The sequence below is a fragment of the Arvicola amphibius genome, chromosome 3 (genome assembly GCF_903992535.2).
Source record: "Arvicola amphibius chromosome 3, mArvAmp1.2, whole genome shotgun sequence".
In the NCBI taxonomy this organism is placed as follows: domain Eukaryota; kingdom Metazoa; phylum Chordata; class Mammalia; order Rodentia; family Cricetidae; genus Arvicola; species Arvicola amphibius.
The window spans coordinates 54575645-54596873 of NC_052049.1; the positions used below are offsets into that span (position 1 = coordinate 54575645).

The 21229-nt window shown below is 35.4% G+C and overlaps 1 protein-coding gene across 3 annotated transcripts in view; it reads left to right on the forward strand.

Annotated features, from left to right (window-relative positions):
* Tent2 (terminal nucleotidyltransferase 2) overlaps positions 1–21229 on the forward strand; it is a 53671-nt gene that overhangs the window by 25731 nt on the left and 6711 nt on the right. For all 3 annotated transcript variants that reach the window (XM_038321607.1, XM_038321605.1, XM_038321608.1), the window contains 5 exons: positions 2804–2873; positions 5932–6008; positions 6358–6486; positions 13948–13991; positions 19060–19196. In XM_038321607.1, coding sequence (XP_038177535.1) covers positions 2804–2873; positions 5932–6008; positions 6358–6486; positions 13948–13991; positions 19060–19196 — 457 coding nt within the window. The remainder of the gene's footprint in view (positions 1–2803; positions 2874–5931; positions 6009–6357; positions 6487–13947; positions 13992–19059; positions 19197–21229) is intronic.

Sequence of the window (21229 nt, forward strand, 5' to 3'; positions counted from 1 at the left end):
CCCAAAACATCAGGGCTGAACAGGTGTCCCCAGGGTCAAGAAGGAAGGAGATGGATCCCCTGATATTGTGATAACTGCTGCAGGCTCCCCGTCAGAGATGAGTATGGTTGGGCCAAGGGAGCCCAGACCCCCTTAGTCCATGACCAGATCTGGGCTTGCTATCATCATGAAGAGGGACATGGGGGCAGTGGCACTTTGGACACGGTTGAGGTGGTTTATGAGGGCTTGGGCAAATAAATCCAAGCCTCCTGACCCTCCTGACCACATTTTAGGCATAGATCCTGAAGTCCTTGGGTTTTGGGAGGCAAGGGAGCCTGGTAAGTTGCTATAACTGGCCAAAAGACCCTAGCTAGCATCAGTTATTTTTGTTTTCAGACTGTTTTCATCTCTTCCATGGTACATTTTGAAGGCCATCGCTAAGACTTCTACCTGGAGAGTCAGGGGCTCCTTCCCTAGACGTTTAAGTTTGGCCCTAATGTCAGGGAAACCTTGGGAGAAGAAGTAGAACTTTAAGGCCAGGCTTACGGAGACAGGCCAGGAGGCAAGTTGTCTGGACTTCATCTGCATGTGCTCTAGCCTGATCCTAGACTCGCCTGTGCTCCTCAGTGTTGGTGAGAATCATATAAACATCACAGAAGGTGAGGTTGTAAGATTGGGTAATATATTGGAATTCTTTAATAAAGGTGGAAGAGTTAGCAATGCAGGACCCCAATCTCTTTTCTATTTGAGAGTTTGCTTAATGAAAAGTGGGCGTGTACCCTGACCAAGTGGTCCACCCAGGCAACTTCCTGCAAAGGAAGAACCATGGCCAGTTTAGTCCAGATTGGGGGAGGGGAGGCCAAACTGGAGCAAGAAGAAGTAGCAGGAGAACTAGGAACTGCTGGTGAACTAAAAATAGGTGCCAGGGAATGTCAGTTCAGGTGGCCTGTCACTAAGGAGGGAGAAGGGACCAAAGAAGCTGGAGAGGGTTGAGGCCGAAATGGGTTAGTGTGATTGAAAATAATGGAGGAATCATTTAGTTTGGGCTTCATTGCGGAATTGTTTTTTCCTTAGTTGGCTTATATGTGTGGTCACTTTTAATCAAGATAGGAGTGAAGTTACCTGACAAAAATCCATCCTTTCCAACCCTACAAAGATGGCTGATAGCTGTCCCCTGTAAGGACAGCAGCTAAGATGAAGGCAAGCCACAAGTTTCCTTTAAGATTACATATCTATAGACTTTTTTACTACCAAGTTTTAAGTTAACCTTTTTGTTACAGATTTTGCAGATTTTTAATTATACCCTGTATGCTTGCAAATCTTGAGGTACAGAAAGTTTACACTAAATAGTCTTACAAACCTTGAGATAAGAGTTATACCTTAGTGAAAGAAAGCTTTAGAGAGTTAAACCAAAACCAAGAGTATGAGACGAGTAGGAGTAGTCCCCTTTGGGAATAGTCTGTCCCTTTGTTCTGTTTTGCACTCTTTTCTCTGTCACGTAGTCAGGTAGCTTGCCTGATATTGGATAGAGATTTTAGAGAAAATTTTTGAATATCTTGCTTGGGTCTAGAGGAGAGGAATGGCTTAATAGGTAAAGTGCTTACTGGATAAACACAAGGACCTGAGTTCAGATCTCTAGCACCCATGTGAAAAATGCTGGGTGTGGTATCTTATGTGTATAACTCCAGCACTACAGGTCAAGGGTGGGACGAGATGGGGAGCCTGGCTCTGACCATCCATTCTGTCCAATTATTGAGCATCAGCTTCACTGAGGTTTTATCTAAAAAAAAAAAAAAGTTGGAGAAGAGGAAAGATACTGGAGTTTGACCTGGACTCCACACACGGACTCACATGCATGTGGACTTGCATGTATATTGGAGGAAAACATGAAAATTTACCTTCCCTACCAAAAACCCTAGCAAGAATGTTTTTAGCTTTTAAGAAAGAAAATCTGGTATTTTCCTTTTCTATAGTTAAAGATTTAGAATATTCATAAAGGTTTGCATATTTTTTTTTAAAAAAACTATTTCTCTTTTGCTTTTAATTATGTGTCTGTGAGTGGGTATGTGCACAGTGCAGGTGCTGTAGAGACCAGAAGAGGGTGTTGGTCCTATTGAGCTGGAGTTGCAGACTGTTAGGAGCTGCCCTACATGGATGTGGGGGTCTGAACTCAAGTCCTCTGGAAGAGCAATATGCGCTCTTAACCACTGAGATACCTTTCCAGCTTTAATTCTAAAAGTTTGTAATTTTTTGCAGTTTACATGTATTATTTTCTACAGTACATTTTTATACCTTCGATGAAATTAAAAATATTTATTTATGTATGTATTTTATCCTTTTTGAGATCATGCATAATTGAATGTACTCTTGCCTTACCAACTTGCAAGCATTTGCATATTACATTTCTATGGCTACTATTTCAGTGAGTCATATAAGAATTTAGTTATTTTTTACTTTTAGCTATTTTTTTCACTCAGATGTCCCAATAAATGTCATTATAGATACTACTATATATTAAGATTGTATTTTCGAAAATAAGACACCTTTAATAGTATAGACTTGATCCTTAAAAGGTCTTGATATCTGTCTGTCATTCTCTGTCTCTCTGTCTCTGTCTCTGTCTCTCTCTCTCTCATAGGTTCTCACTGTGTAGCCCTGGCTTCTTGGAACTCTTTGTGCCCTTACTCTTCACTTTCTTTTTCAAGGACAGCATGCATGGTCTTAAGTTGGTTTTATTTTGTAAAATACTGCTTTTAAAACTGTGCTTAGTATATTGTGAGCAGGAAAACATTGGTAGATATTCACACTATCTTCTCTCCTTCAGCTGGCTACATTGAGAGACCTCAGCTGATTCGTGCAAAAGTGCCAATTGTGAAGTTCAGGGATAAAGTCAGGTAAATAATTACCAGTCCCTCTTTTTTCAGGTGCTTTAGACTAACTTTGGACAGTCATCCTAATGTGGCTGATGTGGATTGCCAAGAAATCAAAAAGGTTATGGCACAGCAGCTTATCTTCAGTGTTCTAGAAATGATTTTCATATATATATATATATATATATATATATATATATATATATATATATAATTTTATTTTTTTTTGAGACAGTCATTAATCAGGCTCATTGTTAATTTGTTATATAGCTGAGGACAGCTCTGAATTTTGGATTCTTTCTGCTTCCACTTCTTGAATGCTGGGGTTGTACTGTGTGCCACTATACCCATTGTCTTTTAGATTATTTTTTTAAAACGATCTGGGCAACCTTCATGCCTAACTGATTTATCTACTCTGAATTTTGAGTAGCCCAGCATGTGGCACACACTTGTAAGTTGATTTCTCTGAGTTTGAACCAGAGATCCATCTTGGTCTATACAGTGGTTCTCCACCTTTCTAATGCTGTGACCCTGTAATGCAGTTGCTCATGTTATGGTAACCCCCAACCATAAAGTTTTTTTTGTTGTTACTTCATGACTTTAATTTTGCTACTGTTTTGAAACATAATCTGATATGCTGGTGGTTCTTAGGTGAGCACAAAGGGGTCTTGACTTAAAGGTTGAGAACCACTGGTCTTTACAATGAGATCCAGGCCAATCCGGTTATATAGTGAGGACCTTGCTTAAAATGTAAACGATTTCATGTCTTTGGGACAAATAATTCTTTCCCCAAAACCTATCTTTGAGAAAATTCAGTGTGTATTTATATCAAAGGGGTTTGTTCTAGATTTAAGTATCATTAAACAAATTATATATCACTTAGAAAAAGATATAAAGCATACAGGGAATAATATACAAAAAAGCTGTAAAAACACTCAATTTCAAAATTGTAGATTTTTCTTTATATTCTCCTAACCAGGATTTTGATTTCCTAGAAATATTATATTAGAAGCTCTTAGATTATATTTGAGTATAAAATACAAATAAATGGTTCACTCAAGTGTTGTAATTGTGGCACTGGGAGTTGGAGGCCGTAGGATGATGAGTTCAAGTACAGTGTGGGCTACTAGTGAATGTCTGTCCCAAAACAAATGGACAGGCAAGCAGAAATAAGAAAAGTTAAGTGTAGATTGGTATTTGATTTGTTGAAAAGATTTGTAAACTATTTTCTAAACATAGGATTGTGATAAAGCAGGTTTATTTTTCTAGCTATTCATAGTGAAATTATATGCATGTATATATTATATACAGAATTGAGCTTATTTATGGATTTTACAACTAAGAATTATTTTCTTTTTAAATTTTTCTTTTGTCTGTCTGTATTGTTAAGGTGTGGCAAAAATTTGGGGTTAGTTTAATACCTTTGCTCCAAAGTTAGGTTGAATAAGATGACATTCTGAAATTTTGGTTTAGCTTTCTCATACCTCAGACAAACGCCCTTCCTTATATCTAACTAGCACCTTTTCACTCTGTAGAGTGCTCTTAAACGTAATTTTCTAGTAGTTCATAAGTGTGAGAAACCTGTGGTACATCCTGTGGAGAAAACATGACAAATGGATATTCAATTCATACTCCCAGAAAATAAATTTATTTATTTATTTATTTATTTATTTATTTATTTATTTATTTATTTATTGCTAGTGATGGAAAATGTTTGCATAGGGCGTTAGGTATGCAGGCAAGTAAGTAATCTATTGCCAACGCGTTTCTTAGCCCCTTTCAAAAGATTCAACTCTACCTATATGGTTGTGTTGAGTTTTGCAGAGGATATCTAAATTGGCTTTGGTGTTTCTTACCTAAGCATAAAGATTAAATATTGTCAGTATAAGTTTTCCAACGCTAGCTGCTTATAATAACTTGGTAACACTAACACCACTATTTATAGTCTATGAATAGAAATGAGGGGATGTTTGTAATATTTTTTTGGATCTCCAAAAAAGGAAAAACAAGGTATAGTTCAGATTTTGTAATAACATATAGAAAGTAATTAATTAATGAACTTTTTTGAGATTTTTAATTCTTTTTGAGATAATATATCACACATGGCTCAGAATGATCACAGATTCTCAATTCTGCTTTGGCTTCCCAAGTGCTGGGTTAGAGGCATGCTTTATCATTGTAAGCCTGACATCTTATTTTTGATGATGTTTTTGGAAGGGCATTTATTTAGTATATGTGTGACCACAAATGCATGTATAGCACACTATGGTGTATATGCAGAAGTCACTTCTTAGGTTTCTTCTTCCATCATTGGTTCTTGGGGATTGAACATATGTTGTCAGTCTTGGCAGTAAGCACCTTTACTCCCTGAATCATCTTGCCTTCCCTTTTGGTAGTCTTTCCATAGAAAACTGTAGTATTTAAAGAAATTAGACCAATAGAATATGAGTATAAGTGGAACTAATTTATGTAAAGTAATTCTTATTTGTAGATTCTAACAATAATTGCTCTGTTTTCTGAGCTGCAAGTTGAATATCTGTGCTTCAAAAAAGCATCGTATTGGTGATGATTTGAATATTGCATTACTTCCCAGATTATCAGCACCTGCATCTGACATAGAATTTCCAGCCAGTTTAGAGGGAATATGATATATAGATGCAGCTTTTTTTTAAAACTTGTATTTTATTTAGCTTTTTATTTGTATTGTTGAAAGTAGGTAAACCTGTGCTTTGTAAGATATACCTTAATGGGATGGTTTACACAGAATATTTTGCTCTTGTGATTTGTATTTTTCTAGGAAACATTACATCATTTAAAACTTTATTTGGAGTAATTAGAAACATCGGTATATATGGATCTTTTAAAGAGTAATCTTAGTTTATATTTTTAATACACATGAAATAACTTTAAATGACATACTATGTATATATTTTTCCTTCTTTAGTGACTCATTTTAAAACTACATTCTATGGCTTTGCAGTTCATGTTGCATCAGTGGATTAATTGTAATTAATTTAGTTAATAGAAAGAGTGGATTTTTGTACTCGTGCTAAAGTGTGTTTTCCTTTGTTCTTTTAAATAGTTGTGTGGAATTTGACTTAAATGTAAACAATACTGTTGGAATTAGAAACACATTCCTTCTCAGAACTTATGCCTACCGTAAGTTTTTGTTTGTTTCTAAATAACCTTCAGCTTTTGTTTCTCCTTTTATGACTTTTGAACTATATTTACAGTAAATAGCAATACCCCATTGTGCTTAGTTATATGGTTTATTTTTTTGTTAATATGTTGCTATAGTAATATCATATGCTACGATAGTTACAGATGAATCAAATATTCTTAACTGAATGATGATTTAAAAGTAACTAAGGGAAGCTTGTATCACACTGAGAGTGAAATCTGCCTTTAGTATGGAGGGAAGCAGTGGTTTTTATTTTCATAGAATTAGGAAATTATATAGATTTTCAAAGAAACTGGTATCATTTTTAAGTGTTAATTTTACTTGCAGTTGAAAATCGAGTTCGTCCGTTAGTGCTGGTGATTAAGAAGTGGGCAAGTCACCACGATATAAATGACGCCAGTCGCGGTACTTTAAGCAGCTACAGTCTCGTATTGATGGTTTTGCACTACTTACAAAGTAAGTATTATGGGAGTCTTTCACTTTTTAAAACTGAAATTCAAATAAAACTCATTTCAGTATCTTTTGCTCATTTCCAGTTTGCATTGTTTTCAAAAGTTTTCTTTCTAAGGCCTATACAACTTTTTAATCCTGTTTTGTTGCCTTGAACTGATATTTTAGAAATTTTAGTCTCTGAAAAACATTGTAAATAAATTTTAATGTTTTTATATCTTTTGATAGTGCTTATTGCACTTTTACATTTAAAGAACTTTCACCACTGTGTTGTTGATCCACTGTCTTGCAACAGATGAGTCATCAGAAAGACTATTTTTTATTTGAGACGTGTTATAGCTCTGAGGGGAAAGGTGTCCCTGATGTGTTAACCAGTGATGATGGGAAAGATATCCTGGCAGTAGAGAGCTAAGAAATACCACAAAGTCACATTGCACAACAAACCTCCCACAAAAGATGCTTCTTGGGAAAAACACAGGAGGGTGACTGCCTCTGCTTGGGGAGCAGAGAACTGAGCAAGGGGTGGTTTTTATATAGGGCTTCTTGGGGGTTGCATTTTTCAGGGTGGCCTGGGAACGGTGGGATGTTGTGACCTGATCTTGGGGAGAACACTGGGATTAGTGGAATTTGATGATCTGATCTTAGGCTTTTACTGTGTAGGACAGAGTGTGGGGCATGGTGGTTGGAGGTCCCCATGGTCTGGGTTTTGAGTTTATAAAACAGAAATTAAATGATATTCTGGGAAAAACGTTTTATAATCTGTCCACTTTGGCTCCTTCTCCTTAATTAGGTTTTATGTTTGTTGTGTTATTTTGTTTGTGCTTTAACAAATAAAGCTTGCCTGAAGATCAGAGTGCAGAGCTAAGTCACTAGATTCCAGGGAATGGTGGCACACACTTTTAATCCCAGCACTTGGGAGAACAGAGGCAGACGGATCTCTGTTAGTTCAAGACTACCCTGGGCTACATATAGTTGATCCAGTCCAAAAGAGAAACAGCTCACACAGAGGTGATCCTAGCACTTGGGATCCCACACTTTTACTCCCAGCACTAGAGAAGTGGGGACAGGAATGATATGGGTGGGTGGAGAGAGGAATATAAGGTTGTACGAGACAGGCGCTCGGGGCAGTCTGAGGAGCAGTATAGTTGGTTGGAGAAGCAGTGCCATCTAGGCAGTAAGTCTGGAGATGAGGAGCCAGTCAGGACAGGATCGCCCCTTTGGTCTAAGCATTGTCAGAGGTAAGAACTCTCTAGTGGATAGCCACTCTGCTTCTCTGATCTTCAGCTTTAATTAATCTTTTTTTTTTTGTTGTTTGTTTGTTTTTTTGTTTTTTTCGAGACAGGGTTTCCCTATAGTTTCTAGAGCCTGTCCTGGAACTAGCTCTTGTAGACCAGGCTGGCCTCGAACTCAGAGATCCGCCTGCCTCTGCCTCCCGAGTGCTGGGATTAAAGGCGTGCGCCACCACCGCCCAGCAGCTTTAACTAATCTTATATCTGACTCTGGGTTTTTATTATTAATACCAATTAGAATTTATGCTACTTTGAGCTATTCTGTTCGATTATCCTCTAGGATGTGAGGGTAGCCAGGCTGAGACATTGTCACCCTGTTGTTGGTAGTTCATTTGGATAATGTGGCTGTCTACCCTCTCTTCCCATGCTCCTTCGTGTGTATCCCTTTTAGAACTGCACAATCTGAGAAGATGACTTTCTCTGAAACAGGAGGACCATTCTTGACTCAAGGATATAAAAAACTCTAGTCCCCTGATGTACCTCCAAATCAGCTCTCAAGTTCCAAATCAGTCTCCAGATTTTAAACCAATTTTATTAAAAACAGTTAGCATTGTTTATGAGGTCGTTCTGATAAGGCTATATATTCTTTGGTTTTTCGAGACAGGGTTTCTCTGTGGCTTTGGAGCCTGTCCTGGAACTAGCTCTTGTAGACCAGGCTGGTCTTGATCTCACAGAGATCCGCCTGCCTCTGCCTCCCAAGTGCTGGGATTAAAGGCGTGCGCCACCACCGCCCAGCAAGGCTATATATTCTGTGCTTACTGGGTAATTATACTAAGTGATCACTATAGTTTTTACCCTTTTATAATGTTGTAGTGAAGGTTCCCCAGAAATATAGCAGACTGATATGCTCTGGATGGAACCTTTACTTTCGTATTTAATGTTTTGTATACACAGTCCAATAAATAATATAATCCACATATTTTACTCAGCTAGATGCTAAGGGAAATTAAAGAGGAAAACTATAGTTATCACAACTAGGAGTCTGAGATGTTTACTTACTGAGTAACACACTTAATTGTAATAACTCCATTAACTGTGTGTGGTGGTACATTTGTGTAATTCTGACACTTTGGTGGCTTAGGAAAGAAGAGTCTTAGCTTTATAGCCAGATTCTGTCTCAAAACAAAAAAACAATAGGACCGTAAGCATTATTAACAACTGTTACAGCTGGTGGGTTACTAACAGAATGTTACCTTTTACTACCATATGTAAGTTGCGTGTGTGAGGGAAGTTACTGATAGGTCACTATCAGTACCCTGTGGTCTTAACCAACTATTCTAGTGTAGTGGTTTAGAAAAAGTTTTATTGTGTTGTTTGGTACTTTCTGCATTTAGATTCTGAAAGAGGTAACAGAGTTCATATATGTTGACTCTACTTTTTTTCTCAAGAGATTTATCCTAAGACAATGATTAATAGATTTACATATAAAAATATTTTATAGTGTTTATTGAAATAATAAAAGAAGGAATCTGAGTTTTCAAGAGTGGAATGGCTAAATTAAGTATGGTTAAAATGAAAACTATATAGTCACTACCATCATGTTTTTAAGATTTTTAAGGATAAGATACTCTTGACGTACTGTCTTTTACAACAAAATACCAATAATTTTGTTTAAAGAATGACTATGTATATATTGATATGTGTGCAAATACCAAGAAATAATGTGTCAAATTTTTTTCCAATTTTTAATAGAAAATTAGAATTTTTATCTAATATTTACTATATACTGGGTAGGTGTTTTCTATATTAAACAATATAGTCACTCTCATTTGAACATAGACTTCAAAAGAATTAAGACTTAAAATTGTTTAAGTATACCAAACATTTTCTAGATGAGTCGTCAGAAAGGCTTGTTAAAGCGTCTTACGCCAGTCACAAAGTGTGTTTGTTGGTCATTGTCTTGGTTATATGTTGATTTGATGATTGATTCACTCCTCAGAATCATTTGGGATGTGGTGTGTGTTGTTTAATCTATTCTGTATATCACTGTCACTAATCATTTTTCCAATTGTTAAGTTTTATCATCTCCTAGATAAATTTTTCGGAACTGCTCTCATCTTTTGCCTGACAGTTCATATTTATTAAGAATTCAAAGGGTTTCTTACAGATACTATAAAGAACAACACAGAAATCATAGTATCATCCAGAGTTGAATCATTTTAATTTTAGTAGTAATTCATAAATTACATTTACTTTCTGACATGCCTGCATCTCTGTTATATTTACTGTATGTATCTCTGATACAAGTAAATGTTTGTCTGATACATGCCTTGTCCCCTGTCCTTACTGGTCACATTAAAATTTTAATCGGTTAAGTGCATTATTAGCAAATGTACTTTAAGCGGAGGCACTTTAAGGTGATTTGTCAAACAAATTGAAAATTTATCAAGAATTAATATTTTACCAGAATAATGAAATTATTTTAAGATTTGGTTTCTTACTGAAGTTGTCCGTATATAATGACAACTATTTGTATGTAAAAACAGTTCTACGATGTGTAACTCCATTGGCCAACTTTAAGTAATCCACTACTGCCCTCCCCCCGAAAATATTGATGAGATAGGAAATTTTTTTTCTTTGTTGTTATCTCCTTATTGGGAGAGAAAATGACCTGCAAGAGACTGAAGCGGTTCAGCCTTTGGCACAGAGGACTAGTTTTTGTGAAATTGATAACTTTATTTCATCTCTCTGACCTTCATATTCTTACCTATAAGTGGTTGGATAATGATTATTATTTAACTTTCTAAATGCTCTAAAACATATTTTTTTGCCATGAAGGAAACAATTATTCTAAATATTGATAGATAAAAAGGCCGTAGCATTTCTTATGGTATATGTTAGTAGTCAGTGATAGACTACATATGTTTCAATAAGTGACTAATCAAAGCATAAGAGGAAAAAGATTCTAAGAGTAAGAGTTAACTGAGGTAAAATTATCAGTTGGGTAGAATTAAGAATATTTATGATAAGCTAGCTTCTTTCTGGGATAGAATTTCCTAACATCCATTTTTAAATTGTTCTTCATTTTCAAAAAGCAGATTATGTACTTCCAATTACATATAGTGACACAGAATATATACATTACCATTCCAAAAGGGAGAAATGGGGACATAGGAAATACTGGACCAAAGCAAGACTGAAACCCAGCAGGATAAACTCTAAACCCTGTAACTACGTGTCTGATGTCAAAGGGCTTAGCTGCCTCTGCCATTCTTTCTGTGTTGCCTGACACATACATCTTTCTTGGACTAGTTATATTCCTTTTGTGCTTTCCTGGTGATGTCTCTTGATTCTGGTATTTCCAACATCTTGGGGTCTCCAATGCAGTGCTGTCCTCACTTGGATTGGCCTCTTCAGGTTTCTATGCAGGTATTTCCCTGGGACACACTTGGGTTTATGGTCTCAGCCTAACTGGTCTTTTCTCATGAATCCTTCCTGTTTCTAAAGCCAGAACTGTGGACAGCACTGCTGTTTGACCCCTACTCGGGGTGGAGCCAGGCTCCTTGAATCACACTCACAGTTCTCCTTGGTTGTTACTGTTTAGGAGCAGAAAATTTCCTAGGTATTTCTTTTTTGCAAATTGTAAACTTAGCTCCTTCGGGGTCTTGTCTTGAGGGCACCCTTCCCTCTATTCCATTCCATACAGCCTCTCTCTGATCTTTTCATCTCTTTTATCATAGCCTTAGCTCCTGCATAAACTTTCCTGGTGCTCTTTTCCCACTTGAACTGTATATTTTGTATTTCTTTTTTTCTCCAAATGTTCTTTTTCATTAAGGAAGTGCGTAAGAGAAATAATTGATAGCCATATCACAGAGTCAATATTAGGTTGTTTTGAAATCTCTGCCAAAGAAATTAGTCTGCTACTTTATTTAGCTTCAAGAGAATTCATAGGACACCAAACAGCAGCTATATCCTTTATCAAAATATTGCAAGAATGGTTTCTAGCCTAGTTAGTAATATTGTTCAACTCTGAAACCTCCTGAGTCTTGACAGTCAACATAGCTCTCAGTGCTACTGCCTTCCAAGATCCTGCTAGAACGGTTCATTAAAATCTACTTAAGAGAGTTAAACCACTTCTCTGGAACTAAGTCCCAAATCCACATTCCTCCCAAAACAAAACTTACTGTTATGTCTGACACATCAATAGCCCACTCCCTGGTATCAACTTCTGTCTTAGTTACTTTCTGTTGCTATGACAAAAGACCATAGTTATGGTGATTTATAAAAGAAAGCAATTAATTGGGCTTATGGTTTCAGAGAGTTAAAGTCCATGATGGTGGAACAAAAAGCATAGCAGTAGGAACACACACAACCCACTTTTGTGACACACCTCCTCCAACAAGAGCATACTTCCTAATCCTTCCCACAGTTTCCACAAATGGGGAATGTATTCAAATATACAAGTCTTTCGAGGCCATTCTCACTCAAACCACCATAATGTCTTTACTTCCAAAACCTTCTAAATTCCTTAGTTTTTAAAGTTCTTTTGTTCTTTGAATGGCTCTAGGCTCAGAGATTGGTATTTTTCTCCCCAGCCCTTCCAAATAATGGTTCTAGAATGTAAAAAAATTCTTTGTGAATTTGTCTTCTTTTTAAATAATAATTTTAATTTATGAAGTATTTAATGGAAGAAATTTTAAGTAAACTGATTCCTGGTAAGAGAGTCACATTTATTGAAATTTATTAAAAGTGTTGTAGAAATATAGAGAGAGTTGAGTTTACACGGAGGGTCTTGTAGAGATGTCAGGATGCCTCCGGGCGAGAATGGATTGACTGTGCTGTGTATATCATTACACATCAGCATAATTTTGGTAAGTAGTAAATTAAATATTTTTCTTTATAGTCCCATTCATACTCTGCACATGTTCATGTTGCAAAATTTTATTTCACTGCAATTTTCAAGTTAGTAATATAGCATACAAAAGGGAAATTTAACTATATGATACTACATTGTAGAAATAGTTGGAGGTTATATAGGTTAGTTATAAGACTTAATTATTTGTAAATGTAGCACAGAGATCATTTAAATTCTTTTTCTAGGTAGTAAAGTATTAGGTATTCTTTTTTACTGAGCTTCAATTGTATATAGACCCTATTCTTAATCACAGACTTCATTTATACTGTTGTATTTGGTCACTAATATGAAAGAGATCTTGGAATAAAAGCACTGGTATTTTATCATACTCCACATATTGTAGGGTTATGTTTTTTGCATTACATTTATAATGAAGTGAGATTATTGTTTAACATTTATTGAGATTGTTTGCTTAATCATTGAATTGTGAATGTCCTGAGGATATTGCTTTGTTGATAAAGTGTTTTTCTAGGATGCATTAAGCCGTAGGTTTTATCCCCAGTACTCAATCCAGAACAGAGGCATGTGGGCGCCCTTCTGTGATTCTAACACTTGGGAGATGGAGGTCTGAAGACCCAAATTCAAGATCATCCTCAGCTAAATAGTGGGTTTGGGACAAACCTTGTTTATGTAAGACCTTGCCTGGAAAAAAGAAAAGAAATTTAATTTTAAATGAGGGTAGCAGGATAACGGTTCCCCTGTGATATATTTTGCTCATATTTCTAGGATGGCTGTGCAAATCTCCTGACATAGATACCTAATCTATATTGAGGTTCTTTAAGCAGTATTATGAAGTTGAAGGTGACTTCAGTTTTTATTTTTAAATAGCTAAATTTTCTTACCATAATTTTAATATTGCTTGTTAATAGAAATTAAATAATGAAGGGACAGTAATGGCAGAGTTCTCTAATGATACGGGATCATTGAACTAATGGTGTAAGAACCCTGAACTCAGTCTTAAGAGTAGATGTTTTGGTAGTTAACCTGTAGAATTCTGTGGAACTCAAAATCTGTAGAATTCTGCCTTGCCTATTTTGTTTGTGTTTGATGTTTAATTTGAATGAGTTGTGTGCTGTTATTGGTAGAGTCCTACTCTGAAACGTTTTAGGAAACATTGATTCACATAAGAAGATACATAGGTCATTAACAACCTTAGATTGTTAAATGAATTAAAAATTTAGGAGCTATGTTCATGAAATACATGAAAATTTGAATTTTAGTATCAACCCTTGTGGTCTCATACCTGGGATATAACTGACAAACTTTTGCATTGTAATATGAATCACATGAATCACAGAAGCTTTGAACTTTTTCTTTTTATAGCCCTACCTGAACCCATCCTTCCATCCCTCCAAAAAATTTACCCAGTAAGTGTTTCTTATAAATTATTATAATACATAGTATGTCAATTATATATAGAATTATTATATTCAGTTTCAATGTAAATATGAAAGTTATAAAGCTAAATATATAATAACATTTTCTATATAGGCTGAAGCATTGACCTCTAGAATATTTAAATACTTTGTTTACTTTTTTCAGAAAGTTCTGGTACTTTTTAGTTATTGGTATATAATCTGGTCAGTTATGTTGATGTTTGAATTTTTCTTGCATGTTATGTATGGCTTTATTAATATGGATCACATATACTCAGTTGGTCAAGGCCCATTTGACCTTACTCCAGTTTTCTTCATGCTATTTTATATAATTTTACAGCATTTGTGTTTAGTTAATACTTGAGAAAAATTTCATCTTAGTGTATTTGTATTTTGAAAAGAGGGGAAAATTAAGCTAAACAATTGGATAATCTTTTCACATTTTGCATCATTTTGTTAAGCAGTAAACCAAAAGGTAACAGTAGTACACTATCTTGTTTGTATAATATTGAGACTTCTCATGAAATTGATAGAAAATAGAGTGTGCTGCTAGCAAAAGTTTAGTATGTACTATTTCAGTTGAGAGGAACCCAGATGAAGTAATGTGCATGGTCATCATTTATAGGCATTTTGATGCTTTTTCATTGTTCTCATATTCTTCCACTCTGTTGTCATCAAGTTCCTGATTTTCTTTAAAGAAATTATTCATTGTTGTACATAAAATACAAGTATGCTTAACGTGCAGCATGGTTTTAAATAAGTCTGTGATAATTGAGGTGAACTGATACCCTTGTGTTTCAGTACTAGTTGTTATGATGCACACATGGATGCTGCCTAATACAGGTTCCTAGATAGCATAGTGGATCTTCCTGTATCCTGTGGGCAATCTGCTAGAACAGACTATGATAAGAACCTCTGGCCTCTGGCTGTTTTCTTTTTGAAAACAAATTTTTACTGTTGTGAAGAATTACTCTCATGGGCTTTTAATGTAGTTAGAATCAGTCTTTATGTTCTTAAGATACAAAGAATGAAAATAGCAAGTATAGAAAAAAAAGCAAGTATAGAAAAAAATAGCTTATTTAACTTTTTGTCATTCTTTTTTTAAATAGTAGCAATAGCTTCTTTTTATTTTAATATACAAATCTGAGCATTCCCACCATTTCTGGGGAGCAGCTGGAAGCTCCAGTTACATGAATTTAATGTTTTGTCGTGGCTAAGAACAGCAGTCAGCACGAGACTTGCACAGTTAGCCACAGCACAAGCCTCCTTCAAAATGAAATGCACTAATAGCAAGACAGGTAAAGAGCCTAACAAGTGACCCTCATGGGAAGTGGCCTTTTGTTATTGTTGGGTGTTTTCCTCTTTCCACAGATAGTTTATACTTTAGCTCATACTGAATAGTCTTAAATAATGCTTGTGTGTTTTATTGTTTCAGCTTTACTTTTTTTAAGGCCCAGTTTTTGATGTAAAAAGAGTGACATGTTTCAGCATACAAAAAAATCCAGTACTTAAATCTAAAAGACTCGTAGTTAGTTATGGTGGCACATACCTGCGGCTCGGTATTTGGGAGACTGAACCAGGAGGATGGTGTGTTTGAGATTAACCTAAGCTATGTTGAAAGCACATCTCTGGCAGTCTCACTTGCAGCCCTGTGCCGTGTAAAGTCCTTTGTTTCGGTAACAGACATCAGCTCAGTGTACTGTGCTGGGGTGGAGGGGTGGTGAGCCCCGCCCCTGTTTTTACTTCCGTGCTTCATTTTCTAATTGTTTGACTGTTCTCTCATAATAGAGTTCTGATTCCTGCTCACATTCACTTTTTATGGTTCTATACTCCCCGTTCTTCTTTTGCTAATAGTTCTGTTTCTATTACTGTGATGAGTAAATAAACTTACTATTAACTTAGCCCACAGCCTTGAATGAGACTAAGTGTATTTGGTACAGAAGGAACACATAGATAATCTAGCATGTAGGAGACAGAGATAAGAGGAAGCAAGTTGAGCCAGACTGAAACAAAATACAAAAAACTAACTGTAAAATCCCCTATATTAGAAATGGTCTAATTTATATTCATGTGTGGTTAGGCTGACATCTTAACTGTTTAAATTACAGTTATATTTGCTGTAAGATTTATGTTTATATTCCTAAGAACTTATTGCTCCCTCTTAGTTTTTTTTTTTAATATGAAATTTATCTACTATTCAGCAGAACACTTTTTTAGTGGTCTATCTGATAGAATAAGCAAATCACCTGTTACTTCCTAATAATAACAATCACTTGCTTAGTGTATAAAATTTATTTAATCCCAGACATACAGATATGTATGATTGATGCCTAAGTCAGTGATTAAAAACGGCTTTCATAGTTCGATCAAGCTATGTAGTTACAAATGAATGGTTCAGAAGCTGGCATTTCCCCCAGTACTGTGTTTCCCAGGGGAAAATTACTGTAGCATTCAGTAATACAACTGTAGTTGTGTATTGCATTTTATTTTATTAGTATATGGCTCCTATTCCTATATGAACTTTGAAAAAAAAACATGGCATATTCTTAACTTACAAATGACTTAAAAGTTACATTGAAATGGGAATTTTTTTACCTAATTCTCAAGAATTATAATAAAATATTGACCCCCTTTTTTGGTCTTGGATAGTACCTCTTTTGTAGCCCAGGTTGGCTTTGACTTTTCTCTGGGGCAGTCTTTGACTTGAGTTCTAAGGATTGAATTCATGTCCTCAAACTATTTCCTCAGTCCCTGAGGTAAAATAATTTTGAAAATTGATGTATTTCAGTTAACTTGTGATTACTGAATGTGACATGAAACTATAAACATATCATTACCTTCAAAAGAAGGCTAGTACTTTAAGTTAAGGAAGAGTAGCCTAAATGACAAAGTCTGTGACAGAGTTCAGATGGCAGAGTGTGGGCTTAAGTGTTTTTGTGTTATTGGTAGGCAGCTACAAAAGTTGTCAGATGTTTCTCATGGCTTTCTTTAAATTTATTTTTTAAGTTGGCATTTATGAAAGAGAAATGGGAGATTATATTTATCCAGAAAAGTTAATATTTATTTATTATTTGGAAAATACTCTCAGGATATAGAAACGATCATTACAAATTTTGCTTTTGAAACTCAAAATAAGAATATCCTAAAAGTGTAAGGAAACCTTACTTAAATTAAGAAAAGATTAAGCAACAGTAGATGTTAATAGGGAAATCTACTCACAGGAACTATAGTTGGTGGAATTGCTCTCCATCGATTGTAGTCTGTGATTTTAAGGCCGCATTTCCCTTTGTAGTACTCTTTGTGCTTTCTAACATATTAGCCTAATTTCTTCACCTGCTTAATGATTAACATTATGTATTCTTTTTGTAAGCCAGAATCTTTTTATAGTGTGAATTATTACCCTAGGCTGAGGATTTCTGCAGAAAAAAATCAATTTCTATTTACTTTTAGCTTCTTTTAGGTGTGGTGTGTCCTTTTTTTTTAAGTTTCATTTTCTCCTTCAATATTCTCTGTCGGCATTGCATGACTCATATAAAGTTGTACCAAAGGGAACAGTATAAGACTGGCCATATGGTTATTCCAGGTCATTCATTATTTTAGTAGAGTAGGTCTCATGTCTCTTTAGTTTAATCTTATAGTTGCTGATCTTTTTCTTTAGCTTACCGAAAAAAATTAAAAAATAATGGAAAGTCAAAGAGTTTAAAGAAATGTATGTTCTGTTTTGAATTGAGTGTTGTATTACAGTGATAAGTGGTATGAATCAATTAGTAAAAAGCTTTCAGAGCAGTGGCTGTTCAACAGGGACTTGCTTTTCTTTTTAGTTGACAAAAAATAATTGTACCCACCACCTTTCTTACATTTGACCTTTATTTGTTTTGTCAGAAAATGTTTTACAGTTCTAAATAATACTGCCCTAAGTCCATCTTTTTACCTATAAAGTGAAAGGCAAAGTGAGGTAGAGATGAAGCATTTGTTCTTTCTTCTTCTTGAGTCTTTATTATGAAATGGAACTTTTTCTGTCTCCACACTTTTCATCTTCAGCTAGACAGTTAAAAGTAGTTTGAGTTTAGTGATGCAAGTGCCTTCCTAGTATGCACAGGCCCTGGTTTGGACTCTAATCCCACATAAAGAAAGTGGGTGTGTAGTGCATGCCTGGGACATAGGGGTAAGAAGATCAGAAATTCAAGGTTACCCTCAGCTACATACTGAGTCTGAGGCTAGCCAGGGTTAGAGAGCCTACATTTGAAGTTGGGGAGTGGTAGTGAATCTTTCTGAATATGTATTACTTGAAAATCACCCTGTTTAGATCCAGAACTTGCTGCTAATAGAGGAAAGATCAGATATGTAAATGGGTACTATCAGCTTTAATACAGAAGGTAACAATTCATATTCTTCATATTGGATGCCTTATTGAGACCTAGTTCACACACAACTAATAACTCCTTCATAAATAACTATGATAAAGTTTACTGAATGTGTGTTGTTTGTATGTATTCAGTCTTCTTTCCCTCCCATCGTCTTTTCAAGTTCATCTCACATGGAACAGCTATCTTTCTATTTCCCCTTCAAATACAACAGGAAAATCAAACAGTGTTGAAAGTCTCAAAAACTATACTATTAATCGGTTGACACTTTTGTGACCTTTGAGAGAAGTGTTAAGTTGCAGCTGGGAAGAGCTGTTGCCTTGTGCTTGATATCTTCTTCATACATAAAGTACAACTTTACTGAAGAAATAATTAGGGAGGTATATTTTATGAATATATGTCTTTGGGTAGAATCATGAAATCTGCAATAAAGTTTGACTCATGCTTGAATTATTTTTCTACCATAATGATACACTCAAGCCAAGAACTAGAATATTATTGATTTTTATGACTTATTCCAGGTACTATGCTGGTGAGACCTTTAATGAAAGGAAGTTTCCAAATTTCTAACTGGCCAGCACGAAAAAAAAAAAAAAAAAAAAAAAAACTAACTTCAAAAACTCTAGATGTTTGATAAAAGTTCTTAGTGTATGTTTTAAATAGCTTTGCATCTTTTTCCCTTTTTCTTTCAACAGGAATCTTTTAGTACTTCTGTACAGCTGCACCTTGTGCATCATACTCCATGCAGTGTTCCTCCTTACCTCTCAAAGAATGAATCAAGTCTTGGGGACCTCTTACTGGGCTTTCTTAAATATTATGCTACAGAATTTGAGTAAGTAAAACTGTTGGGTTTTTTATACATGTGACTGCTCTAGATTTAGGGAAGCTGCATTTGTTAATTTCAGTGCTGTAAGTTGGTTCATGAGATAGAGCACCTAACAATTAATTAATAGCAACTAAGATTTCAGTTCCTATTTTTTGATAAAAAAGCATTTATAGTTTAATAAGCCTAGTTGTAAGATTTGGGTTTTTAAATATGTGTGTGTGTTTGGTGTAGGCTTTGTGCATGTGTGGGTGCAGTGCTCGTGGGGACCAGAAGAGGGAGGTGGAGCCCTGGAGCTGGAGTCACTGTTGTGAGCTGCTTTGTATGGGTGCTGAGTACTGAACTTGGGTCCTCTTCAAGAACAGTACATGCTCTTAACCTTGAGAAGCCATTTCTCAAGCCCTGATAATGCTTGAGTTTTTTTTAAAAAATATATATTTCATTTGTGCTTCTATTTCATGTTGAGGACTCTCTAGTAGGGTCTAAGTTGGTCTTGTGTTTTAGTTCTATGTAGGTTGTATATTGTTGGAACATCTGTTTTTTAGGAATTTAAAATTTATAGGAAAAAAATATAGCCAAGGCAAACTTGGGATTTTTTAAAAAATGATCAGTATCTGAATAATAGTTGTATTAGGGTAAAATGCAAATCAAAAATACACCTTTTATTTGATTTGAAGGCAATATTAAACATGAAACAAACAGTGTACAACCAGACGGCAGAACTTCTTTGGGGAGTTCTAAGTCCATCTAGAGCAAGGCTTGAAGTATTCTGGTCAATACGGAAAGTCTGAAGGAGGGGGGAGTCCTTAGGAGTTATACAAAGAGCCATAGTGACTTTAGTATTATTTTTTGAAGGTTTTGGAGAGGGTAGTGATAGCACTAATAAATGGCTGTTAGTCGATGGAAAAGGGCTTCTAAGCAGAGGGCATCTGTTACCTCATTCAGTTTCTATAATCACTGTATGAAGTTGTGTTGTACCTTATATTTTACCAGTGAGTCACAGAAGGATTCAGTAAGAGATGAAGCAGTATACCCAAAGAACTTAAAACTAGTAAGGATAATGATTTCAGATCATTTGATTCCAAAATTCACATTTAACTGTAATGATTACAGCGGCATTGTAATTACCTTATTTGATATCATGTAGACAACTCTAAAGAAATCTGACTTCTATTTGAAACATAGGACATGAAAGAAGAAATACAATTCAGAATGTTCGAGGTACAGTTTCTGTGCATGTTTTGTTTGTAGTGATGACCACAGCATCTCGCCTGGTGAAAAGACAGTAAAATGTTTGTTACAGTTTTGATGCAGAGAATGAGATTGGGAGGTTTTTAGTGTGGATCAGAGATCCTTAAAATAACTTAGAAGTTACTGAAGGAAGTTAAGGAAAGGAGTCAGAAAAGTGGTAGAGGAAAACTGAGTAAGAACAAAGTTAAAATAATCCAGATTAGCTGGGTATGGTGAGAGAGGCAGGCAGCTTTCTGTGTTTGAGGATAGGCTAATCTATAGGGCAAGTTCCAGGACTACACAGAGAAACCCTGTTTCAAAAAAACAAAGCCAACAAAAAAAAAAATAATAATCCATGTTAAAAATTGTCAGGCAGTGGATGGTGAGAAGGAGGCTTCATTAACAAAAGATATAAAACTGTGAAGCATGAGTTACTTTTCTCTTTTTCACCATGTGGGTCTCAGGGTTAAAACTTAGGTCCTCAGTCTTGGTGGCAAGGGTCTTTACATGATGAGCTAACAATCTCACTGGCCTCTACACCAACAATCTTTATTGACAATATTTATTGTTATATAAGTTAGACATTTGGTGAAATGTTAAGGGAAAGATTCATAGAAAGATGGATTTCTTCTCTATAGGTGCTTTATTGGACTGACACAGAATCGAGATGGAAAGTGTTTTGTATTTAATATTAATAAAAAGTAGCTTGCTGGGTCAAATAATACTAGCTGGGAGGCTAATGTTTGAAACGAGATTTTAAGACTTCCCTCATATAGTACTTATGCCAAGTACATTATTTTATACAAGATAAT